Source organism: Perissodus microlepis, chromosome 18, assembly GCF_051167445.1.
Source record: "Perissodus microlepis isolate ML-2025 ecotype Zambia chromosome 18, ASM5116744v1, whole genome shotgun sequence".
Lineage (NCBI taxonomy): Eukaryota > Metazoa > Chordata > Actinopteri > Cichliformes > Cichlidae > Perissodus > Perissodus microlepis.
This window is the reverse complement of record NC_140478.1, coordinates 30,884,862-30,904,636: the sequence shown is the minus strand read 5'-3', so window position 1 is coordinate 30,904,636 and position 19,775 is coordinate 30,884,862. Positions and strand designations below refer to the sequence as shown.

Below are 19,775 nucleotides of genomic sequence, written 5' to 3'. Positions count from 1 at the left end.
AAATCAGCCTGCCAGAGGAATTAATAAGGTTATTAGTCATGCTACTCAAACAGCAACACAGTTTCACCAAACACAAATAAATAATGTGGAATAAATCATAATGCGGGAAGGAAATTGTACACGCTGACGTGCGGTTACTGCAGTGGTTTGACAAATGAGGTGGTAAATGACCTTCACAGCGGGCGGCTGGAGTCTGAAAAGAGAAAAGAGGAAATGTTTCTGCAGGTAAAGGGAAAATGTTCAGGCCCATAGAGGCGGGAGAGGCATTACAGCAGCAGGGTTAGAGGTTCAAATCCCTCTGACCGTCATACAGATGACTTATAAAACTTTGTACTATGTAGAGAAAAGGCCTGTGACGAATGGCAGTTAAATATTCAGCACAAATCATTTTTTTAATGAGGATGAGGTGGAGATTAAAGCGTGCGATCAGTCAGAACTCTGAAATCCCGGCTTCTGATGTCTTATAATAAAAGCTCATTTTTTATGTATGATTCATGCGCGGACTCAAACTTTCAGGTGAGGAAAAGGTAAAACTGTTCTTTTCTGCCTTTGTGTAACTGCTTCTTACCTTTTCATGCGAGGATCCAGGCTACAGAGCAAAGAAAACCTCCGTGCCAAACATCAAATATTTAGTGTCCTGCACATTAAAGTTTCTTAATATTGTCCTTGCTGAGTCAACACACACACACACACACACACACACACACACACACACACACACACACACACACACACACACACCATCTGTCCTTTCTTGCATTGTTTTTTTCTTGAAATGTGAGTATTTGTGTCTTGATTAATCGTTTTTACTTCATTTACAAACACCTGGATTTGAATATATTCTACTAATGTCTGAGTTTGGAAATCATCTCAGTCGTGCTATTGAAGCAGCATCAAGTATAACCTCAGATGGATACATGGATACACCAAAATGCTAATACTGAGGATCGACAGCGTGAAGCCCATGAAATGGGTGGAATTACGGTTTACATGTGGCCTGTGGTTCCTGCGTGTTGGCTTGGTTGGTTCACGTAACGAGCTGGATGAATGCCTGACGTCCTGCAAAATGTGAAACATCACAATAACTTGAAACGTGAACCCACAGAGAACTCATTGCTCACCGTTTTCTCTGCTAGCCTCTTTCTATCCAAGTCCAAACACGGCTATCACAGTAATAATAATAATAATAATACATTTTATTTAGAAGCGCCTTTCAAAGCACTCAAGGACACTTTACAGAGCAAATAAGACAAGCATAAAAACAGGAAATGAACACAATAATAAAACAAAGTTTAAGAGCATGAAGCAGTTATACAGAGTAGCCTATATTGAACAGGTGGGTTTTGAGGGTGGACTTAAAAAGGGGGAAAGAAGTGATGTTTCTGAGGTCAGGGGGGAAGGAATTCTACAGTCGAGGGGCAGAGCAACTAAAAGCCCCGCCCCCATGGTAAGAAGACGAAATGAAGGAACAGAAAGAAGAAGAGAAGAGGAGGATCTGAGGCATCGGGATGGGATAGAGATCTGTACCAAGTCAGAGAGATATGGTGGGGAGAGAGAATGAATAGCCTTAAATGTGTAGAGGAGTATTTTAAAATGAATGCAGAGTTGAACTGGGAGCCAGTGGAGGTGCTTCAGGATAGGGGTGATGTGGTGAGTAGAGTCCTAGTGATAATACGGGCAGCAGAGTTCTGGACACATTGAAGCTTGTTGAGGGGTTTTTGTGGCAGGCCAGATAAGAGTGAGTTATCTGATGCAGTACCCAGCATCATTATCTTTTTACATTTTACATTTAAAAAACTTCACTGAAGCACCGTTTGATCGCACTTTTTCTTATTCTTTTTAAGGAGGTCTTTTATATTCCAGTAGATATTTCTGGGATCCTGCTGCACACAAACACACAAACACAGACGCGCCCTGGCCGGGACACCGAGTGTCTTTCAGACTGATTGTAAATGGTGGCCATTAAACTCGGAGTAAAACATCATGTTGTCTGAATCCCAGTTAACGAGATGAGCATCAGGACCTGAACTGACAAAGACGTCGGCAGATGTTTTACTCTTGTAATCTCCAATAAATAATTAATAAATTCATTAGTGGCTGAGTCATTCTTGTTGGATGTCTATCATCTTAATGAGCTTAATTTAAATTCAGGACTTTCAGCGTAGTGACTCATCTGAGTAAAAAAAAAAAATCACCACGGCTGATCTCAGAGCTGTTGTTCATTATTCATGGTCCGTGGAGCAGCTCGAGATGACATCATCACCACAGTCTGTTCAGCCAGACGCCGCCGCAGACTCACATGTCGGGTGATGTAGAAGCTTGGTATGAGCTTTACCATCACGGTCTTGGTTTAAGGTCCTGCACCCTCCACTGTACCGTCCAGCATCCGTTTCTCCTTTGAAACATCTCTCCGTCTCTTTATATATTGTAATTTTGTGCATAAATAAATGAGCTGTGGGAGTTGATGTGCTTCACAGATCAGCGGATGAGTGTTGTTACTTTTCAAAAGACTTCCTGTTGCACCACATCTGAAAGCTGGAGGTTAATTTGCAAATTCATATTTTCATTTCACTTTTGAAAACTTTAAATATTGATCAAAAACCTCCATCTACAAAACATAAACTTATCCTGAAGGGATTTGCATCATGCTAAGTTTTGCTTCTTTTCTTTCTTCTCCACCTGTTCATAACCAGCTCATTAGTCCTTGTGTAACGACGCCTGTGAACTCCTCAGTTATCAGACTGTGTTAACCTGTACTCCAGCAGTTTACCCACTTTCTCTGCTTTCCCGGGCTCTTCTTCTTCTTCTTCTTCTTCTTCGCCTTTTTATAGTAGGCTGTTAATATGTTTATGTCTGCAATAAGTTGTACATTTTAATATAGGCGTTGGAGGAACTGCATGCAGTTTTTAGCTTATTTTTTCAGCCATCGATTCTGCTGCTCAGTTTATCACATTCCCAGTTTGTCTTTTTTTGTTTAAATATGGATGCAGCCTGTTTTTTCCTTTCCCTGCATCTTGTCTGGGCTCTGCGATCACCAGTTTATGACCTCTGGATTGGATGTTTGACTTAGCTTTGCCTCTTGCATAATTTTTCCTTTCCTTTTCTTTTCAGCTTGGACTGTACAAATGTTAGGAGCGCTCACAGCGGGCTCATCCATCGCCTAAAAACAAACATTAACCACCAGCTGTGTTTATACTAAGTGCTTCCTTAATTGGAAATATGTCTGCAGTCCTTTATGAATCATAGACAAAACGTTGGACCTCAAATTATACAAAATACAACAAGAAAGAAAGAAAGAAAGACTTTCTGCTCAGGGCAGGTTGTAACCTCCAGCGGAGACGAATGATGAGAATAAAAACTCCTGCAGAGCTAAAAACCTTCCCATGTCTCCCTCCATTATTCAAGGTAGGACCTATTTTCGCTCTGGAGCTATCCGTGGGGCTCGGCCGGTGCAGGAAGTGCAGCCTTGGCACATCATCAGCTGATGTCTCGGGGAAAGGACACATCCACCCTTGATGGGAGCGCATATGAACAGAGGCTGAGGCGTCCCTCACTTCCTGTCATCTCATCATTGAAACCTCAAATTATGGCCCCGTGCAATTGATGAGCTGTCACGCGTGACCCTGTGGAGCCGTCAGGGCGTCGACACCCTGAAATGAGCGGGTCTGGGCGAAATGGCAAACAGCTTGATTTCGAGGGAACGGTGACACTTTGACGGACGCGCGGTGATGCATGCACGCTCTAATATGGCAGCGGGAAAGTAAATGAAGGGTTTCGCTTTAAATGGCCTAGACTCGCATCAGCACCTGATTTTCATGACAGCGCATTAACATAAAGCAATTAAACATGCTTTAGTTAATGGTTTTCAGGGGTTCCGTTCAAAAGAAGCGAATGCATTACCTTTAAAAGAAGAAACACCGACAATGATCACATCCAAAGCTTCACAAATACAAACGTAATCGTTCAATTGGGGGCACGCTGTTTGTATTTGGGCTCTCTTTGACAAGATCAGCGTGAAACGTGAAATTAGGAAGTCACATGGAGGCAGGTTTGACATTTGAAATGTCTGCAGTGTTTGTAAATGAGCACTGAATAATCAATTACAGCCACACCAACACTTAGCATCAGATTTAAAAATGTTGCTCTGTGAACGAGGAGCTCTCGAAGCACGATCAGGTTGCAGTGTCAGGGTTCAGAGGTCACGCTCTGCAGCTACGTGCACACATTCTCTCCTTCTGATGGCGATCTCGCTTTGGCAAGTTCGTGTTTCATCGCTCGCTCCTTCGGTGGATTAGCTGCTCCTAATCTTTGTGACTTTGTATTAATAAACTCATTTTCTGAAGACCAAATTGAAAGTCGCCTTTTTGAGAAACAAATAAAACTGCATTCCAAAGCACATCTACAAAAACACGGACGGCGTCGCCGGTAAGAGCGCAGCCAGGATTTAATCAGGCTTAATCCCTGAAATTTTATGAGTCAGGTGTTTACATGGAGCATTTTTATTATGTTTATGCTTTTACTGATGGTCCACATTCAAGCAGAGAATATAATAAAAAGACTCTACAAATAGCAAATATATGGTTCATTAACCCTCTGAGGTCCCATCACTGGTCTATACTAAACCCCATTTGAGATTTTCTTTTTGTCCCTTGGTTGTCAGGATTTCAGAGATCAATTTTCAAAAGACAAAAAACCATCACACTGTGATTTGTGACTCTGGGCTCTTTCTCCCCCTTTTCTATGTTTCCCTACAGTTTCCCTCGGTCAGGGGCTGTTAGAGAATTTGGGGGACAAACTCAGAATATCTTTCTACAACCAAAAATGAAAAACCAAAGTAAAACTAGAAAGTGGAGCTTTGATGGGATGCAAACTCTTGACTTGTGGGTGGAAGTCTTCTCATTTCTGGCACCCCACCTACCTCCCATTATGTTTGCATCTAGTCTCCTCTAAAATTCACTTTATGCTCGGCCGAAAAATTAAAACTGGCAAACAAAAGTGGAGAAAACGACCAAAAAAATTCAAAGAAGAGACCTCCACCAGCTAGCAAACAGCTTAGGATAGAGATGCACGTTCAAGCAGTAAGACACAGATGGAGGCAATGAGTGCGGAGCAAACAACCAGAATACAGGGAACTGGTTAAAGGCAGGAAGTAGAACCAGCCAAAACACACAAAACACTACTAAAATAAACAGGAAGTGGTTAAAGCATGGAGATGAACAAGGAAGGTGCAGCCATTAAAAAACATGGAAGAAAACCATCAAACAAATAAATGCACCACAAACCACAAACTCCTGCTTGATATTATTAGTCATCTTTAATCTGAGGCTCATTCAAATCTGCTCTAATATGAAGTAAAACGTCCATAATATAACTTGAGAATGAATCTAATCTGAGCCTGGGAGGCCCTCGCATGTTAATCACAAGCTTCAAATTAATTATGAAAGAACTCCCCAGAGATGTTTTGACAGTCATCCTCCACACATCGCTACTCATTGTCTTGCCAAGGGGACGCTTGTTAAAGTGAGATTAATTCAGATTAAGTCATAGTGTCGTGAAAATGCCCAAAAAGTAGTCAGAGTATTGGGGAGGGAAATGAGCATGCTGGAGACTCCGTGGTCTCCTGCTGTGTGTGAATATCTTGTCCCACTTTTCCTTATCCGAGAGAAGCAGGCTCGCCGGAGCTCACCGCACCGCGATTAGATTGGGTGAAATTACTCCCCGCTAAACCTCCAGGAGCTGCATGGGGTCCTTATGAGGAGAAGCAAACCCTACTTTGACTCACACATGGCTCGGGGCAGGAGAAAAGTTGCCTCATTGCTATTCAGTCTATTTTTACCCTCCCCTCGCCTGCCTTGTCTCTACACTGGCTTCTTTTTTCCCAGGAAAGGAGAATTACTGAAATCCTTCCTCAAACAGAATCTCACCAAATGATATCGAGTGCCAGTGAGAGCCGGCCACTGTTCAACGTGTCCTTTATTTGTCCTCAGAAGTAGGCGTCAGAACTGATAGGGATTAAAACAAGACTAATAATGTAAATCTGCAGTTCCCACGTCTTCACAAAGACGAGGCGCAGCATACAAATGAAGCCGAACATCAGAGGAAACACTAAATACTGCATCTCTGCTCGTTCACAATCTGAGCGAGTAAATTCTGTTTACTTAATAACTACAAGGAAAATGAATCACTGAATAATAAGCAGTGTCGAAATATGATGGAAATTTCATTTAAGTTAAAACTAAACCACATAACCACACAATGACAGACCTGCACCTCTACAGGTTACAGTATAACCTTGTGTGCTGTCATATTATGCGCACATTTGCATATATAGTGTTGACTGTAAATAAAAGATGGACACAGCCACCATAATATCATCTACTGGTGTCTGAGCTCCTCGTTTTAAAGCCTACAAGATCCACAACCATCTGTTTCTTTTCATGCATTTTATTATTTTGTCAGAGATTATTACATTTTAACTACTGGTTTTATCTACTGTTCCTTTCTTTTTTTTCCATTTTAAATCATGCTTTTTATTTGTTTTTGTTTTTTAATGTCTCTGTAAAGCACTTTGAATCACCTTGCTGTTGAATTGTGCTATATAAATAAACTTGCCTTGCCTTGATGATACCAATTTGTAGTTAGCTACAGATACCTCTACAACCAAACTGTACGTACAAACACCTGCAGATACCTGCCAAGTGACAGGTAAGTGACAGAATAACAACATGCGGGAATTTCACTCACTAAAACTGATCCACAGACTTCTTCCACAGGGTTGTGGTATATTAACTGTACAAGCAAGCCATGTATTTGTCAGATAATTGTCCTGTAAATCCTCAAAAAACATTTCAAGCTTCATAAATGAAGCCAGGTTCAGTAGAGCTGAAGGAACTCTGACTATAGTTCAGGAGACACCATCAAGATCAAAAGTACTTTAGTGATCAGAAAGCGATGAGGAGTCACAGCTGAATGGTGAGTTTAATGGGATTTTAGGGCTCTTTGTGTTATTTCATAAGCTTTATGTCAGTTTCACTCATGCAGACTCTGCTGATGAAGGTCATGTGGTAAGACGGAGAGGTCTGCAAGTGGCAGTGATAGGAACTTAGTTAAAAAGGTTTATTATGATGCACAGACAGGAGTTTGATCATTGCAGACTGGAGTCTGGTTTCAGCAGAGGCTGGAGGCCAGGTGAGTCTGCCAGGTAACATGGGAAGAGTTATGGACCTGAGGCAGAGCACAGAAGAGGTAATTACCAGATTAGAAGAGCCCATGTTTGTCATGGCTCCAGGTTCTTATTTGGTTCTAGAGTATTTTTGTGGCTGCTTTCCTTGTTTGTCTTTACTTCCTGTGTGTGTCCTTGCTCTTTTGTCAGTGCCTGGTTCACACCAGTGTGTAACTGTGTAATCACTCCCTGCTACATAGTTTATTTTGTCTTTCCCTTTGTCGAGTTCCCTGTTTAGGCTTCCTTAAGTTTCTTGTACTCAAGTTTGTTTCATCCTGTGAAGTTCCTTGGACTGTGTATCCTGGTGTTTGCAAACGGGCACTGAAGATTAATTTTTTGATTTACGCCTATCATTCCCTCCAGGTAATACACGACACCACGGTTCTTCATTCAAAGATGGATTTGTGACTTAGTTAACTGATGGCTTAGCTTCTTTGCACATGCTTTCTTGACTGCCCTTTGCATCACTTTAAGGGGCCTGTGCACAACACAGAATGTAACTTAGTTCCTACCCCAAAAGGAACAACAATAAATAAAGGAAATAAATAAAATACATAAACACAATAAATTAAGCATATTGACATTTATGGCAGTTAAAACATCACTTGCCTCTGCACCACCATTATCCTTGTCTCATGTTCGGGCAGGTATCTTGCCCAAGGATATTTGTCATCCAGACTGGGGGAGCCAGGTATCAAACCACCAACCTTCCGATCAGTAGATGACCTGCTCTACCTCCTGAGCTACAGCCAATTCACATTCATGTTTCTTTCAGTAAATCATTTAAATCTACCAACTCTTGTCTGTTTTGTCTGTGCCACATAGCAGGCTCAATGATCAACCATTGAGGATGTGAGGTCTGTGCCAGTTGTGCTAGTTTCAGTCCTGTTTAAAGACCTGCAGTCATCTGAGACTGAAGAAGTCACGTGGATGAGTGAAGAAACGTTTCTCCCACTGAAAACACTACGTCCAGATGAAAACAATCAAGTTTTTGGGATTTCCTAACCTGGATGATTGAGCATGGATCAAGACAGCACGCTGTAATATTTGACAGATAGCTGCACTAAAAATGCCCAAGAAACTACGGTCAGTGGCTTCAGTTAGTGGAGGAGACGAAAAGTACTCCTAACTCCTGAATCCAAATGAGTGAGTTTTAAACAGATTCTAGCCCCGTTTGGTTGTTATAAAGGATGAACTTAGTTACACGTACTACAGTGTATTTTGTAGCCTGCTGTAAATATGGTTACTTTAGCTGTAACAATGGGTATTTTAACATGGGAGTCAGTGGGGATCGACTTACTTTGGGATCCAGCCTCATGTGGCCGTAAGAGGAACTGCAGTCCACTTCTGCACTGGCTTCGTTTTACAGCCCTGGAGGTTGAGGCTTGGACTAAAACGAGCCTCCTCCACTGCAGCAGTATGTAAATATGACAGAGGATAATAGGAAGCTACAGAGCAGCCCAGGAAAATCATAAACAGTGTGTAGGCTGTGCTTAAGCGACACCGTTTAATCCCAAATTTGGGCAGCTGAGAAGAGAGAGAGTAAAAGGAGGGGGCAGACAATGGAGGAGAGAGAAAGGAAAAAAGAAAGGAGAAAAGACAAAGGAGGAGAAGAGCGTGGGATGATAGGGACGGTTAAGACGAGGGGAGCGCACACACACGCGCGCGCGCGCGGAGGTGTGACGTCAAACCGGAGCGTAGCTGACACGCTCGCTCCCCGGTGCCACTCGCTGACCAGTCTCCCGCTCTCTGCAAATCAACTCCACGCGGGTGCTACTGCACGCCCTTTAAAAAAAAAAAAAAAACACCGGAGGAGGAGTAAGAGGAGGAGAAGGAGAAAGAGCCAAACCCGGGAGGTCTCACGCGGAGAGAGACGGCTCGCGGGAGGACGAGGAACTGGAGGAGGAGGAGGAAGGAGGCTTCGCTCTCTGTCAGCCTCGCGCGCACAGCACGCGGAGGCAGAAGGCATTATTTACTGGACGCTTCCCATGGAGACGCTCTCCGTCTCGCGCGCCGTCCTCTCAGAGAGAAGCGGGTAGGATTGTGACGGAGGGCGGCTCTCTCAGATCTCACAGCCAGGTGTTGCATCCACCCCCCCCGTTTCGATGGGGAGGCCTGAGGAGGGTTGAGTGGCTCGCGCTCTCGACTTTGATCTGGAGCCTCGCGCGCAACAACAAGTTGATATTTCTGAGTAGTCGCCGAGTTTCTAAGAGAACAAGATTTTTGGATGTTTTTTCGTGGTTTTTTTGCTCCTCTCTGAGTTGCTGACCTCACCGTTGTCTGGATCTGTGTGCGCGCGCGTGTGTGTGTAGAAGACAGAAGACTGGAATTAATGTGAATATTCGTGCTGCAGGCGCAGATAGGACAGCCATGGCACGGTAAAGCGGACCGAGCTGTGCCAACGACGCACGAGCCATTTGGAAATCTGGTCTCTGTGCCGCGTGCACTCCTCGTGTCCCCGCCTCGTTTTTCCCGCTCCTGGATTGCCGCGGCACCCCGATGGTGCGGACGGTTGGTGGCTCGAGCTTGGACACGCCACCCGGTGATTGTTGTTGTTTTGTTGTTGTTATTGTTGTTTTGAGACGCTTCTGACGATGCGCGCGGTTCATCTTGGAGATGTTTTTCCTTTCCAGTAGGATTTCTGTGCGGGTTTTTTTCGTTTTTGGAATCGTTCGCGCGACAATGACCTCCAACCCAAGAGAGAAGCACGCGCCCCCGGTTCAGTGCGCACGAGAGGACGTTGTATCCCCCAAAATCGCCGAGCTCCTTAACGCGCGGGAAGGGTGGGTTACGAGCCTGTAATCAGTGCGGCGAAGACACACACAGACAAACGGGACCAGCGCGCGCGGCGGCAGCTGCCATGGAGCTGTCAGAGGTCCGGTGCTCCAGCGCGAGCGAGGAGCTTTACACCATCAACAAGACCCCGAGCAGCAGCAACAACAGCAACAGCAGCGGCAGCGCGCGACCCAAACGGCTGCTGTGGCAGAACGCGGTGCGGCACATCACCGAGCAGCGCTTCATCCACGAGCAGGGCGGGGGAGGGGTGAAGGGCATCGGGCCGGACGAGCCCTACGACCCGAGCCAAGGGGCGCGGAAGCAGTCGGCAGGGCGGACGTCGGTGGGAGACCGGCACAACAACGGCGGGACCAAAGTGTTCCCGGAGCGCGCCAGCAGCGACCTGGGCTTCCTGCAGATCGACTGCGCGCCGAGCAACTCAGACTTCTTCCTGAACTGGGGCTACACGTATCGGGGCGTGATCTTCCCCACGCTGCGCAACTCCTTCAAGTCCCGCGACCTGGAGCGGCTGTACCAGCGCTACTTCCTGGGCCAAAGGCGCAAGTCGGTGGTGGTGATGAACATCCTGGACGTGGTGACCAAGCTCACCCTGCTGGTGCTGCACCTCACCCTGGCCTCCATCCCCATGGACCCCATCAAGGGGACGCTCCTGGGCTTCTTCACGGGCATCGAAGTTGTTATTTGTGCCTTAGTGGTGGTGCGAAAGGACACCACGTCGCACAGCTACCTGCAGTACAGCGGCGTGGTCACCTGGGTGGCAATGGCCACGCAGATCCTGGCGGCAGGGCTGGGCTACGGGCTGCTGGGCGACGGGGTGGGGTACGTTCTCTTCACTCTGTTCGCCACCTACAGCATGCTGCCGCTGCCGCTCACCTGGGCCATCCTGGCCGGCCTGTTCACCTCGGGGCTTCACATCCTGGTCCAGCTGCTCATCTCCAAGAATGTGCAGCTCTCCAGCAACCAGGTGAGCCTTCGACATACCCTGCTTTCACGTCTCCTCCATTCCTCTGCTCTGTCTTCTTTCGTTTGCCCGAAGCAGCTGCTTTATCTTCCTCTTTCTCCTCCCTGAAACTTTATCTTTTTACGGAGCGCTGATATTTACCAGAACTCTCAGCTGTGTGATGATGTTTCACTTTCCAAACCTACAGTCGGTTTATGTGCAGCTGGCACGTGTGTTTCCCCGTCTTTTAGAGCGCACAATTACAGTCGTAGACTCCACGACCAGGTGTGAATTTACCTGAGATGTTTTGTGTGGCCTGTGCTTCCCCGACTCTGGCTCAGGTGGTTTGATTTTTTTCGTGTTTTAATAATGAAATGCGTCAGTTTGTGACAGCAGCCTGGTGTGACTGCCTCAGAGTGCTTCAGGTTTCAGCACCAGGAGCTGTCCAACACACACAGACACACACACAAAGGAGGGCCTGAAATGCAGCTGAGCTCCACACAGGTTTAGCGCCCCCTGCTGGTGAAAACAATAACTTAAATCTTTTTTGGTAAAAATGCATCAAATTCCAGGAGGTCTTTTAGAGTCAGATGCTTCATATGGAAGTGTGCAGGTGAACAGCTGAGAGGGTGATATTTCTAAATGTGCTTGCCTTTGATTGTCAGACTGTCTTATGGCACCATCATCATATATGTCTGAGTCCCTGAAAGCACCAAGAAATGAACACAGAGCTCTCAGAAAGCTTCAAATAACCGCAGCAGTCTGTCAACATCGACTGAAGAGCTGATCATCAGATGTGGAAGTAAACGAGGCAAGCTAATGAAGCAGAACACGATTCTGAGCAGTTTTGTTGCTACTTAGTATCTGATTGATGGCGAGAGAGGGAGCGGCATGTTGCTGTAATCCATTAGTGGCCTGTCGTTGAACTTTCCCTCGAGGAGGGAGATGTTACAGCTCAACTATTTGATTTCTCAGCTCGTTTTGTGGAATCTTTGCTTTACATGGCTCTCGGTTTACAGACTGAAACTTAAATTCTATTTCAGTTCAGTTTGTGTTTATAAGGTAAAGACTCTACAATCTAAGACAGACAACACTAACAATATGAACATCGACACTGGGGAGGAAGAACTCTGTTTGAGCTATTTGCTGTTACATGTAGAGGGTCGATGAAGAAACGACAAACAATAAACAGAACTATTAATCATAGGCAGGTAAAAATAGGTGCCTCTGTTCTGTCGGAGGTTCCTTCCTCTTAAAAGGGAATTATTTTTTCCCACTTTTTCCCAACTGCTTGCTCATAGGGGGCTGACTGATTGTTGGGATTTTCTTTCTAATATTGCAGGGTCTTTACCTTACAATATAAAGTATCTTGAGGTGAATGTTGTTGTGATTTGTTGTGTTATAAATAAAGTTGAACCAATTTAATTGAATTTAATTAAAAGTTTGGATCTTAAAAGTAGACAGGGTGTCTTCTGAACCCAAACAGGAAGCTGCTTCCACAGGAGCGGAGCCTGCCTCCTGTTCTGCTTTTGGAAATTTCAAATCAGTTACTTATTTGTTTGTTGTGACCTATACAGTCAAAAACCTTCAAATATCAAAGCTGGGTCCATGTTGCTGCAGTAAAGAAGTTCCAAAATGTCCAGGCTCCACATCCAGTTTGACTCCCAAATGAAATCAATCGTAATTTTGGTGAAAAATGTACAGAAATCTGTCCATAACGTTTACGTAATCCTGCTAACAAACAGTCAGACAGATAATCTGAACCACTGAAGCTTCTTGAACCTCTTTGGCAGGATTAAATTGTTATTTTGAGGTTTATGCAGGCAAAGGGATAACTTTCTTTTTTAAGTTTAGGGATTTTATGAATTGATGCAAAGCAGTCAGTGAGTGTGTCCTGGTACTGGCGACCAAGTGCTAACCCCTGCAGTAATCCACAGTAATGTGCTGAAATAATATAATTGCAAGTTAAACCTTTCACTGCATGGTTTGCACACTAAAATATTTGACTCCCTTTTTTTCTTTTATCTCGTTGAAAAGCTCCGGAGGTATAGAGAGTGTTTTCCATTAATCAGAAAGCCAATGATTTCATTCAGAAGCTGGCCCTAACATCACTGGTGCGTCTCTACGATAATGTGCTGTATTTCTAGTATAATAAATGCAGTGTGAAGAAGTGAATGTGGTTTGTATTGCAGCACTTTGTGTGTTCAGTAAAAAAAAGCTTTTAAATGCAGTCCATTTGTGCTTTGTTTTCTTCGTGTTTGCTGTCACAAGTGAAAGTGTTTTGAAGTGATCATAAAAGCAGTGCTGTGCACTTCAAGTCAGCGTCGTTATTCATCAGTTGAATTCTGACAACATGGTTTGTTTGGTGCTAACAGAGTCTGAGGATTGTCGTGTGAGCGCAGAGATAAGTTGTTGGGTTGGTCAGAGGTTTTCTTCCACATCCTGCAGACGTCCCTGAACTGTTGGTTTCGGTTTACAGACGACCTGCTCTGCTCGTTTCTAGGCCCATTTTGTCCATTCGTGGACGTCACCCTCCCGCTAGATCAACATTTCTGATTGGCTCCCATCATATTAGGGACATCCATTCAGTATGACATCATACCGAGGCAAGAGTAAAAAAAAGTCTGAATCCTGAGCTTCTTTTTTTGCTCACTTTGATTCATTTTCCTCGTTATTTGAAACTTGGTTTAATATGAGCATCCATCATTGGAACAGTTTATATATGACAGAAAACCAGGAAAAGCAGAACACAGAGCTTAAAGTCTCTCGCTTTGGATTTGTAAATGGGAATCATTTTTATGGAGAACTGTCATAAAGTAAGAACGGCATAATTTACATACTTGTTGTTCTTAGAAACCTTTGTGTCAGTCCAGGAGTCATGTTGCTATACTGCAAATAATATGATTTTTGTTTTTATAACATTGGTTTGACTAATCTGGCCATCATAATAACGTGTTTATTTTAGGAATCAGCTGTTTAAAAGTCTGAAAGATGCTATATTGAATATATTTTTCGTAGCTTTTGGAAATTTCATGTAATGTGTTATCATGTTTAAGTGAACATGAGCAGAAATCTTAACATTTTGTGTTTTCTTCAATGTAAAATGAATTTACCTTCAAAATGTCAACAAAAGAAGCAGAAGGCACAAATCAGTGCACAAAGATTCAGTGTGTGACATTGAAATGCCTCCTCAGTAATGTCCTCACCCAGCGTCCTGCTTTTAGCCTTCACAATAGGTTCCGTTGTGTTTTCTCGAAGTGTTTAGTGAGGAGCAACAACAAACAGCAAAGAAGCAAAAACACGTCACTCTGTAGGGAGATGCTGCAGATGGTTGTGTGTGTGCTGGTAGACGCTCTCACCTGAGGTGGATTATTCAGTGAGTTTAACTGACTGTGATTATGAGTCTTCGGTCTGATGAAAACGTCACACAGGCTCTCAGATGTGTTTTCTTTTGACTTGACTTATTTCTTTTAAGATGAGTATGAAATGCTCTCGAGTGCTGTGCACGTCTCGTTTCAGAATTAGCTCCTCACATCAGCAATTAGCTACGAAATATATTTTATAAATCAGCCGTCAGCTCTTTCATGTCTGGCAGATTTCCCAGAGTGACTTGTAATACTTGAAAGGAGCGTAGACAAACATGTGACGGGCAACACGATGAAGAGCTCTTATACTTGGTCTTGAAATGTATTATTTTAGGGTTATGCAGAAACAAACACACAACATGAAGCCCAAAGCTACAGATCAAAGCGCATACACACAGCGTGTCTCTGGTGTGAGTAGAGTCGGCTGGTCTGGAAGGATAATTCAGGTTAATTTATAATGTGTCCACTGTGGCTCTGTGCTCGCTTTTCTGTCTTCACCTCTGTTGGAAAGATTTGGGGAAACATGGGACTCCCTGCAGCTCCCAGTAAAACTTGCTTAGACAGTTTATGGAGTCTGACTCAGAGATGAAAACTGAACATAGCCCCTGCGCTGCAGTAGGGCAGGGAGATTAATTGGATTTTAATTTTAATTAAGATTTTGGCTTCCGATAATGAAAATAAGATGATTAGGATAAAACAGTTTTTCCAGTAATTTTTTGCTAAAAATCACAATATTGTCTTGTTATAAGCCGCGGGGGGGGGGGGGGGGGGGGGGGGCTTATAACAAATTCACTCACAGTTTATTTCAGCTTGAGCTGTGATGCTGGAAAGAAAGTCATCAAATCTGTAGCCTGTAGGCTTATTGTTACTTTTATGACTTCGGCTGAGCAGTCATATTTGTTACCCATCGGCTGAAAAAGGCTGCTGGGGTATTGTTGTTACTCTGCTGGTGAGCTGATGAGCGGGTGGTGTGGAAAGCCAAGTTTGTCAATGAGATAACTCGAGAATGAGGCGACATAGGAGCTTCAGATTGATATCCCAGGTTCAACTACTAAACATCTCGGACAAGTTTGAAACTAAGTGACCTCAACCTCAAGGTCAAGGTCAGAGGTCAAGTTTTCTGCTATAACTCAAAGCTACCACAGAAAAGAGTAAAAACTCAGGTCAGAACATCAGCAAACAGCAGAAGTGCTGCTTCACTGACTGCAGCTGGATTCGTTACTGTCGATGTTAGGCACTGTTCAGCTGTCAAGGACGTATCGTACACAAAATTTGCAGCTTCTTTAAGTTTTTCTATGTTCAGCAGTTGAAGGGAAACCACTATATTTGAAATAAGGTGATGATTTGCACTTTAAAGTACAATGTGGGACAGTTTGTTAGCTCTCAGCTCAGCAGTTCTCAGTATTGTAAAGAGGATTAATGTTAAACTGTTTTTATATCTTCTTTGTCAGATTCAGGTATATGGCTTTATAAGCATTATTAAGTATTTTTGTTGTTGCTTGAGCTCTTTTTAATTTCACATTTTGTTCTCTTGTATAATAAAAACTGAGCTAAACAGTTTGTCGATCATTAAATTGGCTTTTTGTTTTAGATTTGACTTTAACTTAAATGCTTTGAATCTTTGGCATTTTATGGTGATGATACCATTCAGTGTTTGAATGCTTTAGAGCTCGTTGAATGATCTTTCTCGGGTAATTCTTCGGTGAGCTTCTTTGACCGTTTGTTAGCAGAATACATCTAAATTATAGACAGAGACTTGCATGTATATTTGATCATAGGTGAGGCTTTGCCCAACTTAGAAGGGATTATTGTTCGGATTTGACATAGATATGCATCCTGGAAAGAGTGACATAACCCCAGACAACCCTCCACCACCCCTCACCTGCCCGTCGACGTGCTCCGTCCTCTTCTGTGTGTCTGAGATCTTCTCTCCCTGACAGACTTGCAGACGTTTGTTAGCATCTGTCCGTTTTTGGTTTTAGATCACTGAGCTCGTGTTGACTTGTCACCCCCTGTTTCTCCTCCACTTTTCTCCCCTCCACACACACACACACACACACACACACACACACACACACACACACACACACACTTTGTTCATGTTCACACATCAGCTCGGGGCAGTGTTTTCTCACATGTGGCACAGCAGGGATTTTTCGTACTACTGGAAATACTGGTTTAGGTGAGGGAGCTACCTGCTTACATGTCACCCACTCGATAGCAGCAAATGCTCTGATGCACTGGAATATTAGCTTTACCATTCCCATACTGGTGCAATCTAGTATCTCACAGGCTTTGTGCTAGAGAGCTGGCGGGTTAAAGACTAGCTAGACATCCACCCCTTTCGGTAATGTTTGGCAGATTTCAGGTGCATGTGTGAAAATGGTTTTAAAAACAAATGTAGTATAAATGTAGTCATAAATGACTGCAAATGCATTAGAGACACTGAAATAAAACAAGGTCATCTTTATTTGCTTTGTTCAAAGACACCAACAGGAGAATAACAGCCAGATGTTTAAAAAGTCCAGTCGTTGGATGCAGCGTATGGTCTGCATGCGTCTCTGGAATTCTACTGGAGGGATGAACCTACGGCTGGTCGATATGGAAAAAACTCTTATTGCAATAATGTTTTTAGTATCAGTCGATATCGATAAATATAACGGTATAAATAAAATCACAATTTTCTTTCAGGCATAAGGTTTTTTTCTTTTACTCCTGAGATTTTATTCCAACCACACGATTGGTTCAGCACGGCGCTGTTCTCATTATCATTGGCCTTTTGTGTTGTCTGTCAAAACGTGGATGAAATGAGGTCCATTGACTTTATGTTGATCATGTTTTTTATCACTGTTGAAGGTTTTACCGTCCAGCTTTGCATGGGTCCACAGTCCCCTAAAGAAGGTGTTAGGATACAGGCTGGCACTCAGAACATGACTGTACTGATGTTGCAGTGACCGTAGTGGACCCAACACACAGCGTAACAGAGCCTCACTGAAGGGTCAAAGATTTCGTTTTCTTAAATTTGTCACTTATAGTAGCTCACAGACTTTTTGGGAATTCTAAGTGCTGCAGCATTAAAGCTCTCTGAGCATGCTCAGTGAGATTCATGTGATCTCGTGTGAGGCCTTATCTTCCCACTGGTGTAAATGGCCTGGTACTTATTGCCAGGGATTGAACCACCAGCCGTCACAGGCTCGACCTCCTGAGCTGCTGAATGCTCGTGCCTCTGTGTGGCTGTATAGCTGACTAAAGCTGTGCAGCTGGCTGTAGGCTGCCCTGACTGGCTGTTGTTGTGTAGCTCAGGGTGCATTTCCCAGCTCCCCCACCCGGTGTGGTTCAGCTGTCGCTCTGCTTGCTGTCTCCAAACCAGCGAGCTTTTTCTGGGCCGGAGGTTGATAGTTTTAAAGAGGCTGCTATAAGCTGGATTCAGAGGCTGATGCTATGCTTTGCAGTAATTGATTACAGTTTAATGGCTTTTCAATAAAACCTCTGATATTTCATAGACTCAGCAGGCCATGAAAGCTTTTCAATTCACTTCTGTCAATAGGTCATGGTTGCACTAATCACTTATCCCCCTTCAGTAACTCTGGAGCAATACTATAACATGTTTATCACATTATGTTTTTAGCTTGATCCACTGCTTATAAGAAAAACATTTCTTTGATTAACAATAAACCACTAGCTTTATTTTAGATTCAGCTGAGTCTTACACTAAGGCCAGTAAATTACAAGTGAATATTCCCTGTGCTCTTATTTTGAAAGTTTAGTCTTTCATTTCCCTGTTAGAAGACCGGGTGGGTGCAGTGGTCCTCATCATTCAGCTGCCATCAGCGAGTCACTGAACTTAGCATTTACATTATTTTATAGGATCTTTTTGTATATATATGCAAACGCATCCCTCCAACTTTCACTCCCTAACCACCGAAACACTTCCCCAGTTCTGCTGGAAACAGAGCGACAGTGACTGTCAATCAGTTATTTAGTCAAAAGTTAATAAAAGATAATTTAGCAATTGTTTTGCCACAATTTATAATGAGAGTCAAATGTTTGATACTTTTTTACGTTTCTTTTATCACTAAGCTAAATTTGTTTGGGTTTCACAATATTTGAAGACATGTTGTCAGATTAGTGAATCAGGAGATGATTCAAAATGCAGACTCACGGGCAAGATGGTATCAACTAAAAACAACCTTTTTATTGAAGGTGAAGTTACCATGGTTACTTCACCTTCACTAAGTAGCAAAAACAAAGTCCAGGAATAAACATCCGAGAGAGATGCTGGGAGCGGTGCGCACAGGAAACAGGAACTATGGGAAACAAGCGTTATCAAGACACACAATGGCTGTGTCCCAATTCAGGGTCCGCACGCTTGAAGTACGCATTTTAAGTGCGGTTACGTCACCGCCACGCGACGACGGCTGTCCCAATTCGAAGTGTACTTCAAATGCATACTCCAAATGCGCCGTCGATTTCCCCAAATATCAAGCGTGGTCCGGTGCACGCTTCGTCGTCCCATATATCCCACAATTCATAGCGCGGCGGTGGGTGTGGATAATTTTGCCGCAAAATACGGCAGAAGGGAGCAGCCGAAGAGGGTTTTTTTTTTTTTCCAAACTTTATTGAAATTATAAAGCGAACAGTCAGTCATTCCAGTTCAGTTTGTACAGTAGACATACAAGGCAAATAAGAGTAACAATATACAGTACAATGAAATAAGAAGGATAAATACATAAAGGAAAAAAAAAGAAAAAAGAAAAAAAAGGGGGGAATGTGACAGACTTCATAACAACTTTGTACTTGAAAGTTGTGACAGCTCATTCGTTAAACATTTCTGAATGAATTTCAATCAATGATAAACCTTTTTTATTGGAAGTTAATTTAAGCGAGTTTAAGTAATATTCAATTTCAATCAAAAACAAATTAAATGTTGGGGTTGAGTTTTGAAATTTACATTTATGTATATGGAATTTCCCTAATAAGATGGAGCAGCCGAAGAGTGAACTGTCAAAAGTACTGAATATGACGTCACTTATTTATGTGCGAATGTTTAATAATTAAAGTCAGTCATATATCCACGAACACAACAAGCTGAAAGTCAGTGATATATGTATATGTGTGTATATATATATGTGTGTATACATATATGTGTGTATATATATATATATATATATATACATATATATACACACACACACACACACACATATATACATATATATATATATATATATATATATATGTATATATGTATATATCATAATAATCTGACAATACTATAATATTGGCCATATTATATTTACATTACCACAGTGAGATGACTTTAGTCTCATGAACAACATTAACTAATTGTTATTTACTAACTAATCTTAAATGACTGTTCAGCACAGAAATGAAGCCCAACAATCATGTTTTACAGTCCCGTGGTCTCAGCCTCAGATACTCAACTAATCAA

At 43.0% G+C, this 19,775-nt stretch overlaps 1 protein-coding gene across 2 annotated transcripts in view; it reads left to right on the top strand.

Annotated features, from left to right (window-relative positions):
- Positions 1-8,671: 8,671 nt before the first annotated feature.
- adcy8 (adenylate cyclase 8 (brain)) overlaps positions 8,672-19,775 on the top strand; it is a 127,585-nt gene continuing 116,481 nt past the window's right edge. Inside the window, exon 1 of one of the 2 annotated variants that reach the window (XM_084912882.1) lies at positions 8,672-10,982. In XM_084912882.1, the coding sequence (XP_084769008.1) occupies positions 10,083-10,982 (900 nt within the window). In that variant the 5' untranslated portion in view covers positions 8,672-10,082. The remainder of the gene's footprint in view (positions 10,983-19,775) is intronic. The other variant, XM_084912883.1, reaches the window with a different exon arrangement.